Raw genomic sequence first — 21,458 nt, 5'->3', positions numbered from 1 at the left:
ATCTGGAGGAAGGTATTTCAGATGTACCAATCTCGGAGAAAAATGAGTAAAGAAATAAAGCAGTGTGTGTGCCTTCGAGGTCTAAGCAGTTTAAAGGGTAGATTGCTGACAACACACTGTTCTCACTCCAGCCTCCCCCCCCCCCCATTGTATGACACACAAAAATACAAGATGCAGGTTCACGGGAGCAACACAGTAACCTTCATATTTGTGTGCTATAGCGGTTGCATACTGATTTATTTTTAAACTTTCTTTTAAGCAGTACCTAATTTTTGTAGTTTTGTATACCTTTTGCTTTTTAAACAATTGTTATATATGTCTCCTCCACAATCAGCAGCAATAACTTGAAAATACTTAGTTTTAGTTTTCTCTTGATTTCAGTGCCACAGTAACACTGTCATGCACTTAGATACTAGTTCTATTAAACCTCATCATTTAATTTTGACCATTGTTAGCTGCATAATATTTCACATGAACAGGGAGTTTATTGCTATTTCTCTCTGCGAGCTTGGTACCAATAATATGTTAGACTGTTAGGGGACAAGTCAAATAGAAACAAAATTGTCTGTGATTTCTTACACACACACACACACACACACACACACACACACCAAACAAATACTTCTGTCACTCTAATCTCTTAAGCTTCCATTCTTAATCACTTTGTAGCCTGGTGTCTCAATTGACCTGCTAATATATTATCACTATACTAGTAGAATCCTTGCTGTGTTGCTTCAGTTGACTGAGAGCCAATTCTCACTTTATAACCACTTTGTAAAAAGGTCACCAGAAATGCTGCTATATGACACCAGCTCTACACAACAGCCGTAATATATGAATAGAAATTTAAAATAAATTTGGGGTTTTATTTCTGGCTTAAGATATGTTTTAGTCATACATTCAAGTCTTTCTTCACAACCAAAGAAGCATCATTAAAAAGACTTGAAATTCTAGTTTTTCTGTTCTATTAGAAAATGCCAGAAACCCCAAAAGTGTAGCTGATGGAGTGTACATTTCCCCACATGTTGTGGCTCACCACTTAAAAGAAGCACCGTGACTTGCTTCTTCATAGCAGCTACTCAACTCGCTTCCTACCAGAGCTCTTGACAGGGGTTCTAGTCCTGTGGATTGGATCTTGGATGTGAGTAACGCTATTGACAGGAAGGAAAGCGCTTAAACTGCTAGCAACCTGGTTTTAGCAGCTTCAGTTGTCATATCCAGCACTAGCACCCCCGTGTCAGTGGAGCTCTGTTTAGGAAGGTCCGAACCTCCTAGCCCAATGAAATTTTATGTTGTACACCATTTGTTGTTTTATGTAAAGCAGTATATACCTGTGTTAAATACAGAAATGGCACAAAGAAACAGCGGGCACACTGATCAGTCGTGTCTTCTACTGATCAGTCTCCATATAAGTTGTACTTAATTCACCTAGGACTATATGACTTCAGAATGTACTCGTGAAGATGATCCTCTATGTCAGCACTTTCTTCCTGTTAGTGGAAAGTTAGAATGTCAGGGAGCCATTGCAGTTTTCTATGTACAATCACATCTTTGCTGTGGGAAAATATTCAAATATGCACTCTCTGCTTGCTTTATGAAGTGCTAGTCTTTCTCCCCTTTATCTGTTCCTTTTGCTTTGTATTTTCTTGCAACCTCCATTAAATTTAATAATTATATACTGCCATTATTAATGGTGAAAGCTCCTTGGCTGGATATTTTTTCTCATATAGTGCCAGTTTCATAGGTTCCCCTGATCTAGGGTGGTTTTCAGGGAAGCTCAAGGAGTTGGCTATAGCACAAAAGCCGTATTACCCAGAGAATATTAATTCATTTTAAGTTGGTGCGACTGGTCATCTATCCACAACAAAATATGTACGCTGAGAAGATGCTATAATTACTTTTTTCATTAGATAAGCTTATTTTAATTGCTAGTTCACATGCAACAAACATGCATAATGATAATTATCAGGCTGATAATGAAGTTCATTTGGAAGTTTTTTTTTTTTGCACAGGTGATCTGATTGCTTCCAGATAGCCGTCTTGTCATCTGTTATTCAATGCTTGTAAACTACACCATGTCGGAGATGCATATTAGACATATAGTGGCTGCATTTTAAAAGCCTTTTAAAATGCCTCTGAAAACTTGATATGTGTACCCAAATTTTCCTGAACTGTGTGACTCTTTTTGACAGGGATTGCACAGGAATTGACAATGCACTATTCAATAATAGTAGTAATAATAACAATAATAATAATAATAGAATATTTATAGTTTGGGCATATATTATAGCCACCATGAAAACACAACTCCATGCCAAATTCTACTCATCTCCGCTGAAATGCTAAGCAAAGCTTTTGCCATGGATAACTGCTATCATCTGGTAATTCTTCACGTCCTTGATTGTGGCTGCCGTGATTGTGGCATGGGGAGTCTCAATGCAATGATGTTTGTCCATGCGGTAATGATGTTATGACAAATGGAAGGGAAGATCTCTCTGCAGGGATACAATTTGGGGCTGCATTCCATATGCTCTGACTCTCTCATTAAAAGCGGTGAAAAGCTTGGCCCACTCCCATCCCACACATGTAACCTGTGTCCCATAACAATCTTCCAGTTCAGCTGAGAGAATCCACTACATGGTAATTTTTTGCCCAATATGCTATGAGAGCAAGAAGTGCCATTCTCCTACAAGTGGTCAATTCACAATATAACAGTTCTCATCCATACTTTGATCATTTGAGGCCCAGATGGGTTTAGTGGCAAGTAGTGTCTCATCAACCATTTCCCCCAAGCCTGCGCAGAGTTCGGCCTCACTGTCAGCCTGATGAACTCTAACATATTGGGTCAGGATGCAGCCAGCGTTCCACACATCAGCATTGGTGACCACATGCTTGAGGTGGTAGATGATTTTGTCTGCCTTGGCTCCACCATAACCAGCAACTTCACCACCCGACCCTGAGCCGGACAAGTGTATTGGCAAGGCAGTTACGAGAATGGCTCACCTCTCCAAAACCCTGACCTCTTCACACAGGAATTTGTGGGAGGTTCAGTGAATTGGTATTGTATTGGGCCACTGCCACTGGATTTGCTTGTTTTGCAGTATTTTGTAGAGTATCTGTTGAGCAGATGCTTTTGTTATGTAAACCACACTGGGATTTTTGTATGGAGAATGGTATATAAATTAAAGAAAATAAAGAAATAAAGAAATTCCTTCCCATAGCGATTAAGCTAAACCAGAGCTCTAATAGTCCCGTCCCGTCCCGTCCCCCCAAATTGTCTGCATTTTGGTGGTCAGAATTATGCTGGTAAGGGGGCAGGGAGGAAAATATTTCTTTTGTACTGATTTGCTTTGGCTATTTTTACATGAACATGTGGATTAAATGTAAAATGTAGAATCCTAGGAAAAAATTATGGAAATACTAATCCTAGAACAGATTAGCCTGTCTGGCTTCAGTTTAATTATTGTTTAGCATCCTAATTAAGTTAATGGCAATAAATATATTTTAAGCATTTGTAGTATTTATTTGGAAATAGAAACATGTAATGTAGTTCATGCTCAGCATAAGAAAATGGATTGATGTTTAATGGATGGCTTCAGTTTATTAAATATAGCTGCTGTGGTTTTCCATAAGTAGTAGTAGTAGTAGTAGTATGTATGTATGTATGTATGTATGTATGTATGTATTTATTTATTTATTTATTTATTTATTTATTTATTTATTTTACCACCTTTCATCCAAAGATCACAGGACAGGTCACAACATAAAAATACAAAATGATAACACAAAATACATAATAAAACAAAAGAAAACCGATAACTCCCATCCACAAATACATCTACAGTGGACCCTCTAGTTACGTACCACTCTGGATACGTAACTTTCGGGTTACGAACGCGGCAAACCCGGAAGTGTATATTTCTGGGTTTCGCCGTGCACACATTCTCAGAAGCGCTCAATCGCGCCATGCGCCGAAGCGGCGCCTCTGCCTACTGACTTTTCAGGTTGCAGATGGACCCCCAGAACAAATTTAATTCGTAGCCGGAGGATCCACTGTAAATGCCCATGGAAATGTTAATCAGCCAAAGGCCTGGTTATAGAGAAACCTTTTCACCTGGCAACCAAAGGTATGGAATGAGGGCGCCAGGCAAGCCTCCCTAGGGAGAGCATTCCACAAACAGGAAGCCACCACAGAAAAGGCCCACTCTCATGTTGCCACTTTTTGGACCTTTCACAGAGGAGGCACAGGGAGAAGGGTGTCAGATGATGATCATGGGTCCAGGTCAGTTCATAATTTCAAGAAAATAATTGAAACTCTCCCTGACCACAACTAAGTACTTGCAAATATTTTAATAAGTTCCACCTTTTAAAATACTGTACCAAAATTATTACATTTTGTTTTTAAAGCTATATGCTAGTTTATATTGGTATTATATAGGTGTTCATTTTATTTATTTGGTCAATTGATATCCTACCCTTCATCAGATTAATGGGGAGGGGCGGCGTTCAACCTTCTGTATTCACTGTAAGGCCTGACATTTTAAGGTAACATTTATTTAATAAATGCTGTAATCAGTCTCCCTTCTGCCTTGGCAAAACAGTGGCATGAACAGAGAAACAACTTTCTGTATTTTAATTCTGTATTACTTTTTGTTTGTTATACCCTTTTTAAAGGCAGGGGTGCATTTTCCAATAAAAAGCCTTCTCCAAAGATAAGTGAAAGTACACTGTGGGATTTGAAAAGCAAATTCTGGTGTCTGTGCTGAAATTTCGCTTTAGGTACATGTCATATTCTAGGAAGGTGAATATGAGGAATAGGCACTGATCTCACCATATGTCTGCATATGATCAGTATGTGGACATATGATAGATGGAGGGATGGAACAGCTACTGCAGCTTCTCCCTATTGATACAGATTGACTCCACAGGGTTATAGTTTTATACTTTAGTATTTGAGTATTGGAGCTGAGGCGCCAATACTTTGGCCACCTCGTGAGAAGAGAAGACTCCCTGGAAAAGACCCTGATGTTGGGAAAGATGGAGAGCCCAAGGAGAAGGGGATGCCAGGGGACAAGATGGTTGGACAGTGTTCTTGAAGCTACCAACATGAGTTTGACCAAACTGCGGGAGGCAGTGGAAGGCAGAAGTGCCTGGCGTGCTCTGGTCCATGGGGTCATGAAGAGTCGGACACGAGTAAATGACTAAACAACAACAAATTTGAGGAAAGGACCTTCCTTGCCTCCATATGCAACTTTGCCGGGAGACCTGAAATATTTAAAAGACACTCCTCGGGTGTTATGTTCAGTAAGTTGTGGAATTTCCTTTCCACAGAGGTGTACCTGGCACCACTGATGCAGAAGCTGAGGTTTCAGGGATGAAGGGACATAGAAGATACACAGTTTTACTCAGAGCAGGCCCACAGAAGTTAACCCATTGAAATTAACATTTCAATGAGTCTACTCTGAGTTAAACTTAATTTAACACCACTCATTTTATATGTAGAAAGGCAAGTACATCATCGTAATGGTTGGTATCCATCTGTCTCAGGAGACACCTCGTTGCACTAGTTCTAGTGTTGATCTTTAAATCCTATGACAACTTGTTTTTTGTGGTGGTGGTTCATTTGTTACCATTTTCAATGTTAAGCCATTTTGAAATTTAAAGAAAAGCAGAATATAATTATTTAAAATGCTTGTTTGTTTCCATCATCATCATCATAATCATCACCATTTTACTGTAATATAATACCATTTTCCATGTTTAAAAGAGTGTTATAATTACTCACCTATTTTCTGAATCATGGCAGTCAAGTGCACAATTGTGCACTGCTTACATTTTATTGAATTAGATGAATTGTGCATACAAAACTGTGCAGGATTACATCAATTTTGAAAATGGAATGTATTCAGATGTTATTAGTGTTTTCTTAGCATGTTTCACTCCCCCTCCCCCTCCCGACAGCTGGTTAGTGACATGTTTACAGCAACACTTACAGTATCATCTTCTTCCTCCACAGCTTCCAAAACTCTTATAAACAGTATGCTGCGGGACCCTTCTCAGATTCCAGATAGAATTCTAGCAAACCAGATCTATCAGGTATTCATCTCTTGGTGGCTGTGCCGTTATCTGCCTAGCAATGTAAAGGATTTTAAACCTCATTTAATTACTGTCCTCATAATCTATCACTGAGGTCAGGCAATGCATAAATGGCAATGCAATATTTGTGAAGAGAGCATTTCGCTTTTTAATGGCTTGTTTTTATAGAGAATAAAAAGCATGCAATTTTTGTTTTCCGTGACTAACTCTGAAAAGCTTTTGATAGCCCTTATGAAGAAAAGTAATTACTGTTTTTTAGGATTCTGTTTAACTGTAATAGTTCTGCAGTTGCCCATCACTGTACTACTTTTCTTATTTGTCTGCAGTGTACTGTGAATGACTATTGTTATGGACCGCTGGTGGACTGCATCAAACAGTATCCTTTCTCGTAAAAGTTTAGGTGCACAATTGATGAGCTTAGACTCTGTGGAGGAGACGTGTCTGGCTTTAACCTGACATAAAGTTCTGCTTCACAAAACACATATCATACTCCTCTCTTTTACATTCAATCAACTACAAGAGGGTCATTGCAGACCCTGTCTCTTACACTGTTTAACTAACATCAGATATGCCATATGAAAGTTGTCAGTTCAGTAGATATACATTTCCTGTGCTTAGATAGAATCCTGTTGCTGTTGGTCACGTGAAATATGTAATCTTGTATCAAATTATTAGCTGTCATAACTTACATAGTACTATAAAAATTGTTACCTGCTTTGCATTTTCCATTGGACAAAGGGTATTTGAAAAAGTGACAATATGTGACTTACCAGTAGCATGTTCTTGCATCTGTCCAAAGTGGACAAATACAGTTCAAGATAGCTGATGAACAGAAAGCTTCCTAAAGCCTTATAATTGGAGCTCAGTGCTTCAGACTAGGACTCTGCATAGTACAGTGGTACCTCGGGTTACATACGCTTCAGGTTACAGACTCCGCTAACCCAGAAATAGTGCTTCAGGTTAAGAACTTTGCTTCAGGATGAGAACAGAAATCGGGCTCCAGTGGCGCGGCGGCAGCAGGAGGCTTCAGGTTAAGAACAGTTTCAGGTTAAGTACGGACCTCCGGAACGAATTAAGTACTTAACCCAAGGCACCACTGTATTTGAAAGATGATGGTGAATTGAGTTCTTCAATGAAGAGGAGACCTGTAATTCCATTCAAGTCTATAAAATGAAAAATTTCGTACTGTTTGGAGCAAGGATAGGAAACTTGAGGCTCTGCAGATACTGTTGGACTCAGTCAGGGATGATGGGAATTGTAGTCCAACAGCAACCGGAGGGCCATAGGTTCCCCCCAGTCTAGGGGCTGTCCCTTTTTATATCACTTGTCCCCTGGATATTATCAGGAAATACTGAGTTTTAGGATGTTAAAAAAATTGTATGCCAACCCGAGGTGAGATCTCCGCCCAAGTTTTATTTGTATAATAATTTTTAAATTGGTACTACCTTTCTAAAAAGCTCAAAAAATCCAAATTGAAAACATAAACAGGTAATTTTCAAAGCATGGTAAAATCAAAGTGAAGCAGCAGCAGCAAATTCTATCTGGTTTCCTATATCAGGGATGTACTCGGGATGGCTCTCCCCACAAAATGGCCTGGTTCACATAGCATGATCAGCCAGTGGGTTGCGGTTTGTGGTTAGTGAGGAGAGAGCTTAACCACAAGCCCCAGTTTGGACGACAAACTAAGCCAAAGTTTGGCTTAGCTCAGCATAGCAAAAAGGACCAGAGAAGTGCAAAGCAGCTATGAGCCAGGAACCTGCACACCCACATAGTCCTGCTAAGCCATATTGTAACGTGCAGGTCAGTTCTCTAGGGCATCCGGGATATCTCCTCATTTGGGCAACTGGGCAGTATGCTGCTTCCTAATAGAAGGGGCACCTAATGAAGGCTCTGTGGGGACCATGCTGAGCCTTTTTCAGCTGCTACTCTTTGAAGGTTCCATGGTAGCCATAGGGAGACTTGCCCCCGCCTCCCTGATGCTTACTACATAACATCCAGGGCTAGGGAGCACCAGGGCTTTGGTCTCTGCCAATGCAACATCTCCACAACTGTGTGTGCAAATCAGTCCCACATAGCACTTAGTTTAAGGTTAAGTACTTAATTCGTTCCGGAGGTCCGTACTTAACCTGAAACTGTTCTTAACCTGAAGCACCACTTTAGCTAATGGGGCCTCCTGCTGCCGCCGCGCCACCGGAGCACGATTTCTGTTCTCATCCTGAAGCAAAATTCTTAACCTGAAGCATTATTTCTGGGTTAGCGGAGTCTGTAACCTGAAGCGTATGTAACCTGAGGTACTGTAATTAATTCTGCCCTGCTCCATTGCTCTTCCTGCAAGCTACTGCTTTGCACATAGCTCTGGCATTAGATATTGGGGTTCTAGTTAAAAACAAAGTAGATCCTGTGACCTGAGGTCTACCTACTTGCATAAAACAAAAATAAAATACCTCAGAGAACTCTTTGAGAGCGGCAAAGTGCCTTCCATAGTGCCTTTGAGAGAGATTAATGAGGAACAGCACAGCTGCCTGTATGCCTGAAACCTCCCATCTACTGTTCTACATGGCTTGGTTATATGTAGGAACGTTTAATTCAGTGTTGCAAAATATGCACCTGGGCCTGCTCACAAGTCACAAATTAAATAATAGAATTCAGATCCCTATTCAATCATAAAGGTCACTTAGTGGGCTCACACCCAATCCTGTTTTGAACAATTCCCCCGCCTCACACAGCACTCCATCCCCAGATGTTTCAAAAGGTCCTCACAAGCCTCTGGAGAGGTTTTGCAGGGGTAGATGCTGGTGTAGAATATCAGGAAACTTTGTTTCCATTAACTTATTTTGGGAACCCCAGAGGAGGCAGTGAGAATCCTTCTGTGCTACATAAATTGCTTTATTATCATGGTACATTAGTGCAGGATTGTGCAGCCATTCTGAGCTACATCTTGTTCTAGCCCTGACCATTGCACAGGGTGAAAAAATAATGCTCTTGAGAAAACTCTAATACAGCATCAGTTTATAGGATTAGTTAAATGATTCCACTGTCGAACAGCTCTTACTTGATTCTATAGTAAGAGCTGTTTGACAGTGGAATTTGCTGCCAAGGAGTGTGGTGGAGTCTCCTTCTTTGGAGGTCTTTAAGCAGAGGCTTGACAACCATATGTCAGGAGTGCTCTGATGGTGTTTCCTGCTTGGCAGGGGGTTGGACTCGATGGCCCTTGTGGTCTATTCCAACTCTATGATTCTATGATTCTATATTTGCTATATGGTATTTTATGCACATTGTAGATCGTCATAATTTCTGATCAGTTTTCACAGAACACCATGGTAATAGTTTTTTTTAAAAAAATTGTCAGCCATGGGACAGATTGCATTATCCCAGACTGTGTAGGAAGGCATTATTTGTGAATATATGTTTTTGAATTTCTCTGCAATGCTGACTTCATTTACCTGAGCCCATTGAATGGAATAGTACCGGTACTTCCTTCTGAACAGACATGGTTAGGGTTGCAACCCTACACCTAGGGAAGTGGGGTTAGGCTTGCAGCCTTAGTTGTTAATTTTAAGGCATACAAAGTAGCTTTAAATCAATTTAAAGTTAAGGTTTTAAAAGCATAATGTCTTCTAAGGATTGCATATTGATTTTAAATACAACTATCTAATTATATATGCATGGACTAAAGAATGAAGTCAACCTCTTTGTAAATGCCAGGAGGCTATTTTTCAGTAATAGTTTGGCTGCTTACGGGAAACTAGACTGCTGGATTGCATGAGTAGAAAATGGCTTGTGAGGTTATTTACAAGTTTTGCCCCGTGATCACTGCCATACATTAATAACAGGTATTACTGTAGGCCAAGTCTAAGTGTTTCTGCTTATGGTACATTATAAATTTTGTTCTTAGAATTTATCTTACATTTTTTGTGATCATTCATTTTCTTTCTTTGGCTCTGTCATTATATTAGAGTTTAATGCAGTACATGATTTCCATTGCAATGTTATATTTGTGTGATGCTGTTTCTTCTTATTCTTTTTGTATTCCAGCTGTTATTCCTTCTAGAAATTAGAGATTAATAAGAATGGGAAATCCATTTATAGTTAAAATGTTTTAAAAACATCTGTGAAGTAAATTCATCAGCTGATAGTTTATTCATAATTATAAATTGCTTTTTCTCTCATGATATAACAAAGGTTGGTAGCAGTGCAGAGATATATTCTATGACAACTTCCATAATGAAACAGTTTTCAAATGAATGTATAGAAAGAAGAGGTCCATATTACTTGCTGAATTTCTCAGTGGCTTTCAATACAATGAAGCACAGTGTCCTACTAGGCTGGCTCTTTGGTGTGGGAATGGAATGCATGGCATTATGGTGATTCCATTTCTACATAAAGATTGGGTAGAAAGGATGGCACTGGGAGATATCTATATGAGACTCCTGGATGAGGTCATAAGGGGTTTGGGAGTTGGGCAGCATCAGTATGCAGTATTTCCCATTGGCATCTGAGACTATGCAGGTTCTAACTGTTCTCTGACCACTGTCCATTTTGATGGGTTGGATGTGGGCTAACGAAACTAAATTGTGAGGGGACTGAACTTCTGTGACTAGGAATTAGTGTTCAGGAATTAGATGGACAACCTGTTTTCACACTCCTAATCAAGGAGCACGTTTGTAGTTGGGAGACACTCTTTGATTCGACTTACTCACTGGAAACTTAGGTGTCTGCAGTGGTACGGAGTGCCTTCTCTCAACTATGACTGGTTTATTAGCTACAACGATTCCTAGACAGCGATAGCCTGATCACAGTAATTTATGGTCTGGTTACCTCCCATTCAGATTATATCATTTGGAGTACTATTGAAGATTGTTTCTCGGGCAAAATGTATCTGCTTGGCTTTTGAATGGAGCCACTAGCTGGCTTCTAAGTGGTTTACAACTATAAAAATCAACACATAATTAAAATACGCATTAACAATTCTATTGGGTGCTAATACTCCCATAATTAAAATGTACAATAAAAGCAACCATTAAGAAGCAGAACAAAACAGTTAAAACAAATAGCAGAAGCAAAGTAGAATCAGAAGTTCAGCTCAGGGAAATTATTAGACCCTGCTCTCATTTGAACCTAAATATTTATGTGTGATTTTAACTAATACAAACTTCTTATTTTGCCAAAGTTATTGTTACCTACCCTCAGAGCTTTGGATTAAGGTTAGGATATATTTTAAATAAATAATATATTGACATTCTTTGTGTGGCCCACTAATGCTTCTTTCTCTTTCTACTTTGTGGATTAAAAACGGCTTCAGGGGGGCGGGGAACTGGAATCATTCCACCAAACCTAGTCAGTATTCACTGCTGCATAACTGTATTCAGCGTCATATAATCCTAAAACTGAATTTTATTTCAAACACTATGCCTTTCCTTCCTTGATGGAGAAAAATCAGTGCAGTTGGACATGAGCATGAAGTCTTATTGCAAGAAATGCTTTTGGAGAAAAATATATCTTTTTTAGGTAAGATTTTATATTTTAATCTAGTACCTAAACATTCCACATCTCAGTAGCTTTTCCAAAAGAGGTCTCCATAGATATCCTGTATTAGGTAGTAAAGAGAGGCTAAGAAATGATTGATGAGGTACATGTTATCTTTTATTGATTTAGACTTGAGCAGGAACTCAGTTACCTAATACCCCATACTGCACGGGCACAAGCTAGCAATTAATATTTTATAGAATAAGTAGCTGGGAAAAATGCTTTAATATCAGCTGCTGTATTACTTTTGGTGTCATGAGATATTAGCCATAATCTAGGTCTTAGGAGACTCAGTAGGAAGCATAAGAAATATTAGCTGCATAATGCTTCATGTATTAAAAAGAAAACAACCACCACCATACGGGAGGAATTCACTGGTTTCCTTAGAAGCATGTTTATTCCTTCATATTTTTGAACAAGTATATTAAGCCTTCTTGCATTATCTCTAATCTGAACAATGCAAAATGTTAACCTTTATAAGAATATTATTGCTGTTCATTGTAGAAGTATCACTTTAATTTTTTGCAGTTAACACTTGCTTAATGCAGTTCTTATTACAGTGGTACCACAGGTTACATACGCTTCAGGTTACATACGCTTCAGGTTACAGACTCCACTAACCCAGAAATAGTGCTTCAGGTTAAGAACTTTGCTTCAGAATGAGAACAGAAATCGTGTTCCGGTGGCGTGGCAGCAGCGGGAGGCCCCATTAGCTAAAGTGGTGCTTCAAGTTAAGAACAGTTTCAGGTTAAGAACAGACCTCTGGAACGAATTAAGTACTTAACCCGAGGTACCACTGTAGTTAAATAATCATTGGACTTCCCTAGAAAGCATGATCTCACTCTTTGGATTTTGTTGTGTTGATTGGTAAATACTCAATGCAAGAAAGTTGTTGTTTTTCATCTAGAAAGGCTTAGCCAAAAGTGAGATCCCCACCTATTACAGTAGTAATGTCATTTAAAAAATAATTAATAATTAAATAAATATTTTACATACTTTTTATATCTATTAAGATATTATTGATGGAGTTTACATCATTGCTCAATACATGTTATGATTTGAGCATACTGGTAGACCATAACAGAATACTATTTTCAAATACTAGAAAGCCACTGTAGTGTGTCTTCCACTTAGAGAATCAATACTTGAAGAGTTTTTTTCCTAAGCATTCTTCAAAAATTTACATTCATAAATATCAAAAGCACTTTTCAGAATCAGGTGAATTCTAGTAGCCTATGATAGAATACAAGATGTACCATTTCAAACCTCAAGTAAAATATGCAAATTTGAGGAAATGCCAAAGTCTCAGGCTTGAATACGCCATCCTCCTTCATTCATAAGGGTAAAAAGTTAAAGCTTCCATTTGCAACAGTTTCCTGTTGCATTTAAATCCAGAAAAGTGTCATTTTATCCAATCACAGCGAATCATAACAAACCAGGGTCTCATGATTTCTCATATTTTGATTAACTATTGTTGCTAGTCAGCCTTGAATCATGGTTTGCTGTTGGCTTGCTGATTTGTTAGGGAGAAAGTGATCCCAGATTCAGACACAACGCTAAGCTATCCCCTTCCTGGTTTGTTTTCCCAGAAAAGAAAAGAAGAAAAATGAGAAGGATTAGTTTACATGTACCATCATAAAGCTCATGCATGGTATTGTTTATTAAGCGAAGAACCTTGGCTTTCTGCTGTGTATGAACACAGCTGATGGGAAACTTCAGTGTAGTGCAAACTGCAAAAAAAAAGAAGCTTTTAATTTCCATCCCCTTTCATATAAGTAAAGGGGAGGGTGAAGCACTGGCAGACTTTGGGCTCTCAAATTTCAGCAGCACTCTGTGCGATGCTAAAATTCAGCATGTCCCTCCTGTTTCTCATGCTCCATCTACACTCCCCTTCAGCACGGCACCCAGTACCAATTGCACTAACCTAAATCCATCTCTGGGTGAAACGTGTGAACCCAAGGCTTGCCGCGGCTCATCCTCAAAGTGAAAAGTCACAATTTCCCATTATGTTTGAACTTGGACTTCGTGTCTGTCTATGTGCCACTGGAATGTGATGGCTCAATGCTAGATAGTTCAACATTAAATTAAGAGGCTAGAATAACTTCTGTGTCCTATAATAACTTTTAAGTGATTTGATTTTATACTCATTTCCACCCAACGTATAAATTGAGTGGAAAGTACAGCATGTCTTCATTGTGATAACACTAGCTATTTCTTAAAGTTACTTTCAGAGAGATCCAATCAACTAAAATATTTTATTTTGAATATTTTTCAGTAACAAAGTACTGTATGACAGGTTGAATTAATGATGTTTATAATGAAGACATAAAAATGCAGAGATGACAAAGAAGCATTTTCATATTCATGTATCAGGTTTGCTAAGAAGGTTCATTTAATCTGACACAGCATTGCACGCATAAGAAGGATATGTATGAGTGCATTAGTAATTCTTGTACCTCCGTTCAAAAGAAAATTAATTATTCTGCTATCTGGTTAAAAGAATAATACTATTGTTTATAATATTTATTCTCTTTATAGCTGAAGATCAGTTACGTGCGAAAGGTTATGACAAAACACCAGACTTCATATTGGAGGTGCCAGTCGGTGAGTCCATGAGGTTTTTAAGCTTTGGTGGGTGAATCTGTTTATACTGAAAAGCTAATGTTCTTAAAGGTATTATGGGAGACACAGGATAATCATAACATTCTGTTAGATATTCACAGTAATGAAACAATGCCTGTAATAATTACGGAGTGGGAGGGAGGGATAAAAAAACTTAGATCCCAGACTGACCTAAGACCCTGATCCATAAGTAAACCTGTTATAGAAACATGTCATAGAAGCATCTGGATTTATTCAAATGTGTAAGCTGTTGACCTGAGACAAATATTTTAAAATCTGCTTTATCCTCAGTCATTGCAAAAGCTAAAATACTGTTCCTCCATGAGACAAACTTTAACCATAATTTGTCAGACTTCTTGCCACTCGTAATGCCCCAGTTGCGAATGCACGTTAGCTGCCATGGTGCAAATGATAGATTGCGTCATGGGAGCTAAAGAGGCATCCTGCAAATGGTAATTAGGTCAAAGACATCCAGCTGTGCCCCACTTACTGAAAGTCCCAACACTGCTGCAGTGTGTGTGTTTGTGTGTTGCTACACAGTGGTCCATTTGACGAGGCTGTGACAGATGAAAAATACACACAGAAAAATCTTGGCATATACAAGTTTAGCAGGTGTGCTAAGCACCTGCATTGGTCTTGCAACTGAATTAGAACTACATCATGGATTTGACGTAGCACTTGACTTCTAGCCCTTGCTATGCCAGAATTGCACAAAAGAGCAATTTTTAAAAAATCATTTTAGAAAAATATACGTGCCATTCAGTGCAAGGAAACCTGAGGTCCATTGTGGGCTTGCATGCATGTATTTGTTTACCTGTGCCCATGCACCTTTTTAAAAATCTCATCTTCCTTTTGAAATACAATTTATTTTAGTATACCAAAAGAATGGAAAATTACTACCCCCCCCTCCAACCTCACAATGTCTTATGATAGCAGTGTCTCACACCGAATGTAACTGACCTGTAGAAAGGACACTATGAATTGAAAACAGAGATGTTGTATGTACCCTTGTTAACCATGAACATCCTTTAATAAAAACAACTATAAAAAGAGCAGTACCACACCGTGTGCTGCGCCAGCTCGCCAGATGCAGCTTTGTCACGCTGGCCACGTGACCCGGAAGTGTCTCCGGACAGCGCTGGCCCTCGGCCTCTTGAGTGAGATGGGCGCATAACCCTAGAGTCTGGCAAGACTGGCCTGTACGGGCAGGGGTACCTTTACCTTTACCTTTACCTTTACCTTTACCTTTACCTTACCACACCACACCAAAAAGTGTGCTGCTCCAAGCCAAGCGGGGATTCAGATTTGCGCACATGGAAAGCTGCCACTTCCATCAGAAGGTTTTTCCTAATGTTTAGTCAGGATCTCCTTGAATCCATTGGTTCAGATCCCAACTTCTAGAGCAGCAGAAAAGAAGCTTGTTCCCTCATCCATGTAACAGCCCTTCAGATATTTGAAAATAGTTATCATATCACCTCTAGCAACATCTGGAGGTGCGTAGGTTTCCTAATCTTGTGGTACAACATGGTACAGCAGTATTGTGCCCATGTTTCTGCCTTTCCCACGCAAGCTTCACAGTCTCTGTATTTCCCCTAACGCTTCATTGGGGACATAATACCCAGTTATTCTGCCCATAAATAACTGAACCCTTAAAGATGCAAGCACACTGTGGAAAGATTGAGTGACTTTGTTTTTCAGTATGGTTTAAAACTGAGGAAGGCTTGCATAACAGTAATTTGTGTTAGATTATTCTTAAGATATAGTCATTTACTGTGATTTAAGAATTTGTAAGGATTTGGGTTCATTTTAAAATGTATTATCCCCCCCCCCCCCTTTTAGCTGTGGAAGGTCATATCATTCATTGGATTGAAAGCAAAGCCTCTTTTGGAGATGAGTGTAGCCACCAAGCCTATCTACATGACCAGTTCTGGAGTTACTGGAACAGGTAGATTCTTTCTTTCTTTCTTTCTTTCTTTCTTTCCTGTTATTTAAACTGTCGGCCATATGTACATTATTGCTATTTGTCTAGAAGAAAAGAAAGAAGGTTGACATGAAATGGATGTCCCCTCGGCAAGCAGCCACTTCTCTGAGCAGCTCCTGCTTATGGGCCCCGGCATTTTTCATTGCATAAGCATAGTATGTTTGCTGTAGTATTAACGACTGAGATCCTGAGGCATCTTGGGACTGGGCAAGCACTGGTGGGGGTTCACAGTGTAGCAGCCTATATCACACAACACTAGAAAGCTCTACCACCTCAACTTGGGTAAAGAAGTGCAAGAACATGTCCCTTACCTATGATCTAAATTTAGCCCCCTTATATTACACACACCCTTTTAAAGGTAAAATTCATGGCGTCTTTGTGAGAGCCAGTGGTTAAGAGCGGTAGTCTTGTAATCTGGGGAACCGGGTTCGCGTCTCCGCTCCTCCACATGCAGCTGCTGGGTGACCTTGGGCCAGTCACACTTCTCTGAAGTCTCTCAGCCCCACTCACCTCACAGAGTGTTTGTTGTGGGGGAGGAAGGGAAAGGAGAATGTTAGCCGCTTTGAGACTCCTTCAGGTAGTGATAAAGCAGGATATCAAATCCAAACTCTTCTTCTTCTTCTTTGTGGGAAACACTTCAGTTCTTGTAAGTCAGGTCACACAACTACTCACTTTTGTACCCTCCAAAATAGAATAGGATATATTGCAGAGAGCTGCAGTAGGTGGTGGGGATCCATGACTTGTAGCGGCCAAAGGCCTTTCCACTCGGGCAAGGTCACCATTGGATAAAGTCCATCCTCTGAAGGTGCCTTTGTTCATCTTCAATGGCAGGCACTTAATATCAATGCTGTTTTTTTATTAAAAAAAAAAAGAGGTGCCAGAGCTCACTATGAACTTTCCCTTATTCTCTTAGAATAGCAATGGTGCCCACATGAGAGGTGCCAGAGATGAGCTCCAGTGATCTCCAGCTGAAAAAAAAAGCCTGCTTATTATTAAAATTAAAACTATTAAACTTCCCTTGAAAATTCATTTCTGCAGGCATTCAAACACGTGTTCCCTCTCTCTTGCCAAGCCTGTGATCCCAAAGTAACTGCTACACTGAAACCTTTTGTGTCCTACTGTTTCTGCCTTTTTCTTCTTCCAGGCTCTCCCCAGTTATTTCACAGAGGTACACCCCACTGATAGAAGAAATGTATCTTAGCCTACCAAGCTGCCATGTTTGAACCTTTTGAGAGATATTTGTGCTGAATATATAAAGCTGATATATTTATTCTGAGTTAGACCAGTAGCCTGCCTAGCAGATCTCAGAGTCTCCAGCACTGACTCTTTCGTAGCCCTGCTGCCTGTGCTCATTTTATGTGGAGATGTCATGGATGGAACATAGGGCCATTTGATGCAATGCCCACTTGCTCTGCCCCTGTACTGTGGCCACTCCTGAGTGCATTTTTGCTCTGTAAGATGGCAAAAAATTGCTCTGGGTTTGGTAAAATATTAAAAGTACATGAAAATCTAATTTGGTTTAATTATATAGTTGAATTCCAACCTAAAGCTGTGCACTTGCATATTTTGCTGTAATATACTAATGAGTAAACTAGTACTATCAAGAGACAGATTAATTAATAATTAGTAACTTCACTGTCAATTATGACTTACAGTAAGTAAGGATGCAGTCAGTTTACTATTTCCATTGTTTGCAAATCTGGCTGTCGTGTCTCTAGACTGTGTTTTAGTGAGTCCCAAGAGAAACCTTGACGCTGTTATTATCGGAAGTAACTTTGCTACGTTTGAAGAAGGCACTAACAAAATGTCTTCTTTGACACTGATATTAGAATAATGATAATTCTACATAATGAGAGTAGCATTTCTTCTACACTCTTTGAATATGAATAGCAAACCTTCCATCTACTGAAATCTTTCACTATTTAATTGTAATCTAAATGTCTTTAGTGCTCTGCACACACTCCTATTGATTAAATAGGAAAGTTCCTATTTAGTCAATAGGAGTGTTCGAAATTTTCCGAGTTTGTTCATTGCTAATCAACACACCCGAAGTTCCTTTCTAAAAATGGCACACACCAAGTGATCCTAAATGCTCACTCAAAAGTTACACTGAGATAAAGGTGACCAGTACTCCATACTAAGTGTGCTTAGAATAGCACAGTCCTATACATACATAGGCACCAGGCAAAACCAACCCTCTTTTCCCAATCCTTTGCCTAATTATACAATCTATGGGTTGTTATTTTATGTATATTTGGGGGCTTTTACATTGTAAACCGCCCTGTGATCTTCTGAAGAAGAGTGATGTAGACATATAATAATAAAATAATTCATGTCTGCGCAGAATGTTCAGTGGGCCTACTCTCAAGTAAGTGGGTTTAGAATTGCAGCCTGAATTGCACCTGGTGAAGATAAAAAAGTATAATGTTCTAAAAACAACTTTGCCAAAGAGAGTAAAACTTAAATTCCATTTTAACTTGCGTCTGTTAAATACCATTTATCACACATGTGCAAAAAGATGCGAGGAAGACGAAGTTATTTAACGTACAGTACTGAGTATTTTGATAATAATGTTATCAGTTGATACGTTGAGGTAAAGTTAAATTGTTTGGAAATGTTTGGAAAAGGAAGACATCCTTTCCCTAGCACAATGTCAATATCTAGCAGTTTAGGGGCTTAAAAAGTTGTATTGGTGAAATGAAACGCAGTGGCTCAACAAACGGACTTAGTGGAAACCTTGGGAGTTGCATTTGTCAAGCATCTAGGAAAACTGTTCATGCATACCCAGTATCCAAAGCTTCATTGGCAGCCAATACACAAAGAACTGAAAGGTCATTCTTCTTCCTGCAGTATGATGGTTTGTTGACATATTTTGACACACTGGTACAATACTGAAAGGTTTTGACCTTATTCCAACACTCCGGGACTTAGGATTCCTTAAGCCTTCTAGTGCTTATGGAATTTCACAAATTCCACATTCTCTCTCCCTCTCTTATCTCCCATGCCTGTCCTAGCATTAGTTAACTTGTTTCAGAAATGGGCTTGAATGAATTTAGAGTCATGAATTACTGTCATTTTTCATTCAGGCTATCATTGTCAGGTGGGGGAGGAATTATTATGAGTCTACGCAGAGCAATAAAAAGTAGCGAATTTTAATTTTCTCACAGGAACCTTGTTATCCTAAAGGCCTTCAAAGGAGCCCTGTAAAATGTTTGTGAGCAGAAAGTTGTATATTTGTTTAAAGCTTATGTGTAAGCTGTGTATTTTTCTTTCAATCAATCCTATGCATACTTTCCTGGGACTGTCTCCTTTAATTCAGTAGGATTTCTGATTGTGCAGAGGATTCTGCTGTTAACGGATAATTTTTCCAAAGTAAGTAGCATAAAGCATCTTTAGTCTGAAGGAATAAATTTTTAGTGTTTGGATAATAGCCTAATCTTCAGAATTCTAAAGTTTGTGATATCAGTACAGTATGTTTATGATAGTGTTCTTTTTCTTTGCAGTAAAAATTCAGCAGTTGTGGCAACACAACAAGAATAAAGTCACATAAAGTGCAATTAAGATTACATTAGCTAGTAAATTTCACTTTGGGGAAAATGTTTTCCATATTGAGCATTTTAGTAGTACACCAGATTTAGACAATCTTTTATAAATGTTTTTGAGGCTTCTGTTTTTCTGTGCTTTTTCTAAAAGTAAACAGAGTACTATGATCTTTCATTGTTTGAATTATATTTCTTTATATTTTTCCTCTAATCTTTCAAATATTGTTGCATCATTGGAGGCTATTCCATAATACAGACAGAGCGCTTTCAGCTTCCATCTATATTACTGCAAGGCATCAGCTCCAATTTCCTTGGTATTTCTCATTCAGATTAGACAAGCATCTAGGCTTACGTACGATAAGAGCTGACAGCATAGATCCTGCTATGTTTGCCAAAGGCCTGGTCACAGACACTCCACTATGTCAAAGAATGTCAGCCCCCACAGACCTTACCTTTCAGAACTCCTTGTAATTTTTAATTGACATTTACATCTGACATTTTGAATGTACATGTTATTGTTGAGTCTTTATCTACATATGAATGGTAGAAACATTTTCTGAACAGAACCAAAACATTTTTTAAAATTATTATTTAAGAAGGTTGCTTTGCTTGCTGAAACTCAGGCCTAGCTACATTTCTTCTTCCATTGTGTAATTTTTATGAGTGCTTTGCTAATCAAATTACGAAGCTTTCGCTGTGTGTGTAAAGAAAGAAGTTAAAAGTAATTGACAAAAATAGAATCATCTTACTTTAGGACATACTAGCCATACAGTCGTGCGGCAAGAATCTGTTTTAAAACATTAGCTACATTATTTGGGATATTTTAAAATGTAGTACACAAAATGACATATTCATAAGTATTCCAAACCCCATTTAAAGCATAATAATTTTTTTGGGGGGGGACTTTTAAATCCTTCTTTATTCTATGCCATGTAATATTTTTCTGCATGCATTTTCCAAATGGAAGTTTTAATTTAATTTTTTTAAAAAAATTAAATGAAATGAATAAGGGTAATTATCCTAAATCGGAATAAGGAAGTTCAGTTGCTCATAAATGTCAATAAGCAAAGAACTAACAGAAGTGGTTTGTCACAAACGATCCTGCTTTTCTTCTAATTAGTTCATTTACATTTTACAAATTAACAGTAAATTTCAGATAGAAGATATTCCAGCAGCATACTATAGCATTACTGACCTGTATTTGTATCTGCCAAATTTAAGTTAATTAGAAATGTAGATGCTGTTTGTTTTATCTGTCACAAAGCTCATCTTTAAAAAAAGGCTAGACACACTCCCCCCTCCAACATTTATCATCTAAATAATAGTCTTCCCAAGATGGCAGCCTCATAATAAACTCTTTTCAGTGGAGTGATGGGTAATGAAGCTTGCTTGTGAAGGAAGCGAAAAATGTTGTCTAGCCAAATGCATGAATATGATGGCTGGAGAATCAGTGGACTTTCTCAGTCATCAATCTTTTTAGTAGCCTCTTACACATCTGAATATTTTGATAGATGATCTAATAATTGAGTTATCTATCTTTCTAACTATCAGAGTTGTATAAAAATTATTCTCACATTCTACTGAATATTAACTATATTAGACATCCAGTAAATTTTTCAAAAAAAGGAAAAGGAAGACCAGGAAGAATTTTATGATGCAAATTCCCTTAATAAATTAACTAATGGAAATCT

The 21,458-nt window shown here is 38.6% G+C and overlaps 1 protein-coding gene across 5 annotated transcripts in view; it reads left to right on the top strand.

Moving 5' to 3' along the window:
- Positions 1-21,458, top strand: part of CDIN1 (CDAN1 interacting nuclease 1) — a 119,463-nt gene that overhangs the window by 57,030 nt on the left and 40,975 nt on the right. For 3 of the 5 annotated variants that reach the window (XM_083453394.1, XM_083453397.1, XM_083453396.1), the window contains 5 exons: positions 6,017-6,096; positions 6,423-6,472; positions 11,537-11,604; positions 14,161-14,226; positions 16,084-16,189. In XM_083453394.1, the coding sequence (XP_083309520.1) occupies positions 6,017-6,096; positions 6,423-6,472; positions 11,537-11,604; positions 14,161-14,226; positions 16,084-16,189 (370 nt within the window). Of the gene's footprint in view, positions 1-6,016; positions 6,097-6,422; positions 6,473-11,536; positions 11,605-14,160; positions 14,227-16,083; positions 16,190-17,138; positions 17,284-17,369; positions 19,598-21,458 lie in introns of those variants that run through there. The other 2 variants (XR_014514424.1, XM_083453395.1) reach the window with 2 other exon arrangements.

The sequence above is a fragment of the Podarcis tiliguerta genome (assembly GCF_965153285.1).
Source record: "Podarcis tiliguerta genome assembly, chromosome: 1".
In the NCBI taxonomy this organism is placed as follows: domain Eukaryota; kingdom Metazoa; phylum Chordata; class Lepidosauria; order Squamata; family Lacertidae; genus Podarcis; species Podarcis tiliguerta.
The sequence above is the reverse complement of the archived record's forward strand: the minus strand, read 5'-3'. Positions and strand labels throughout refer to the sequence as shown.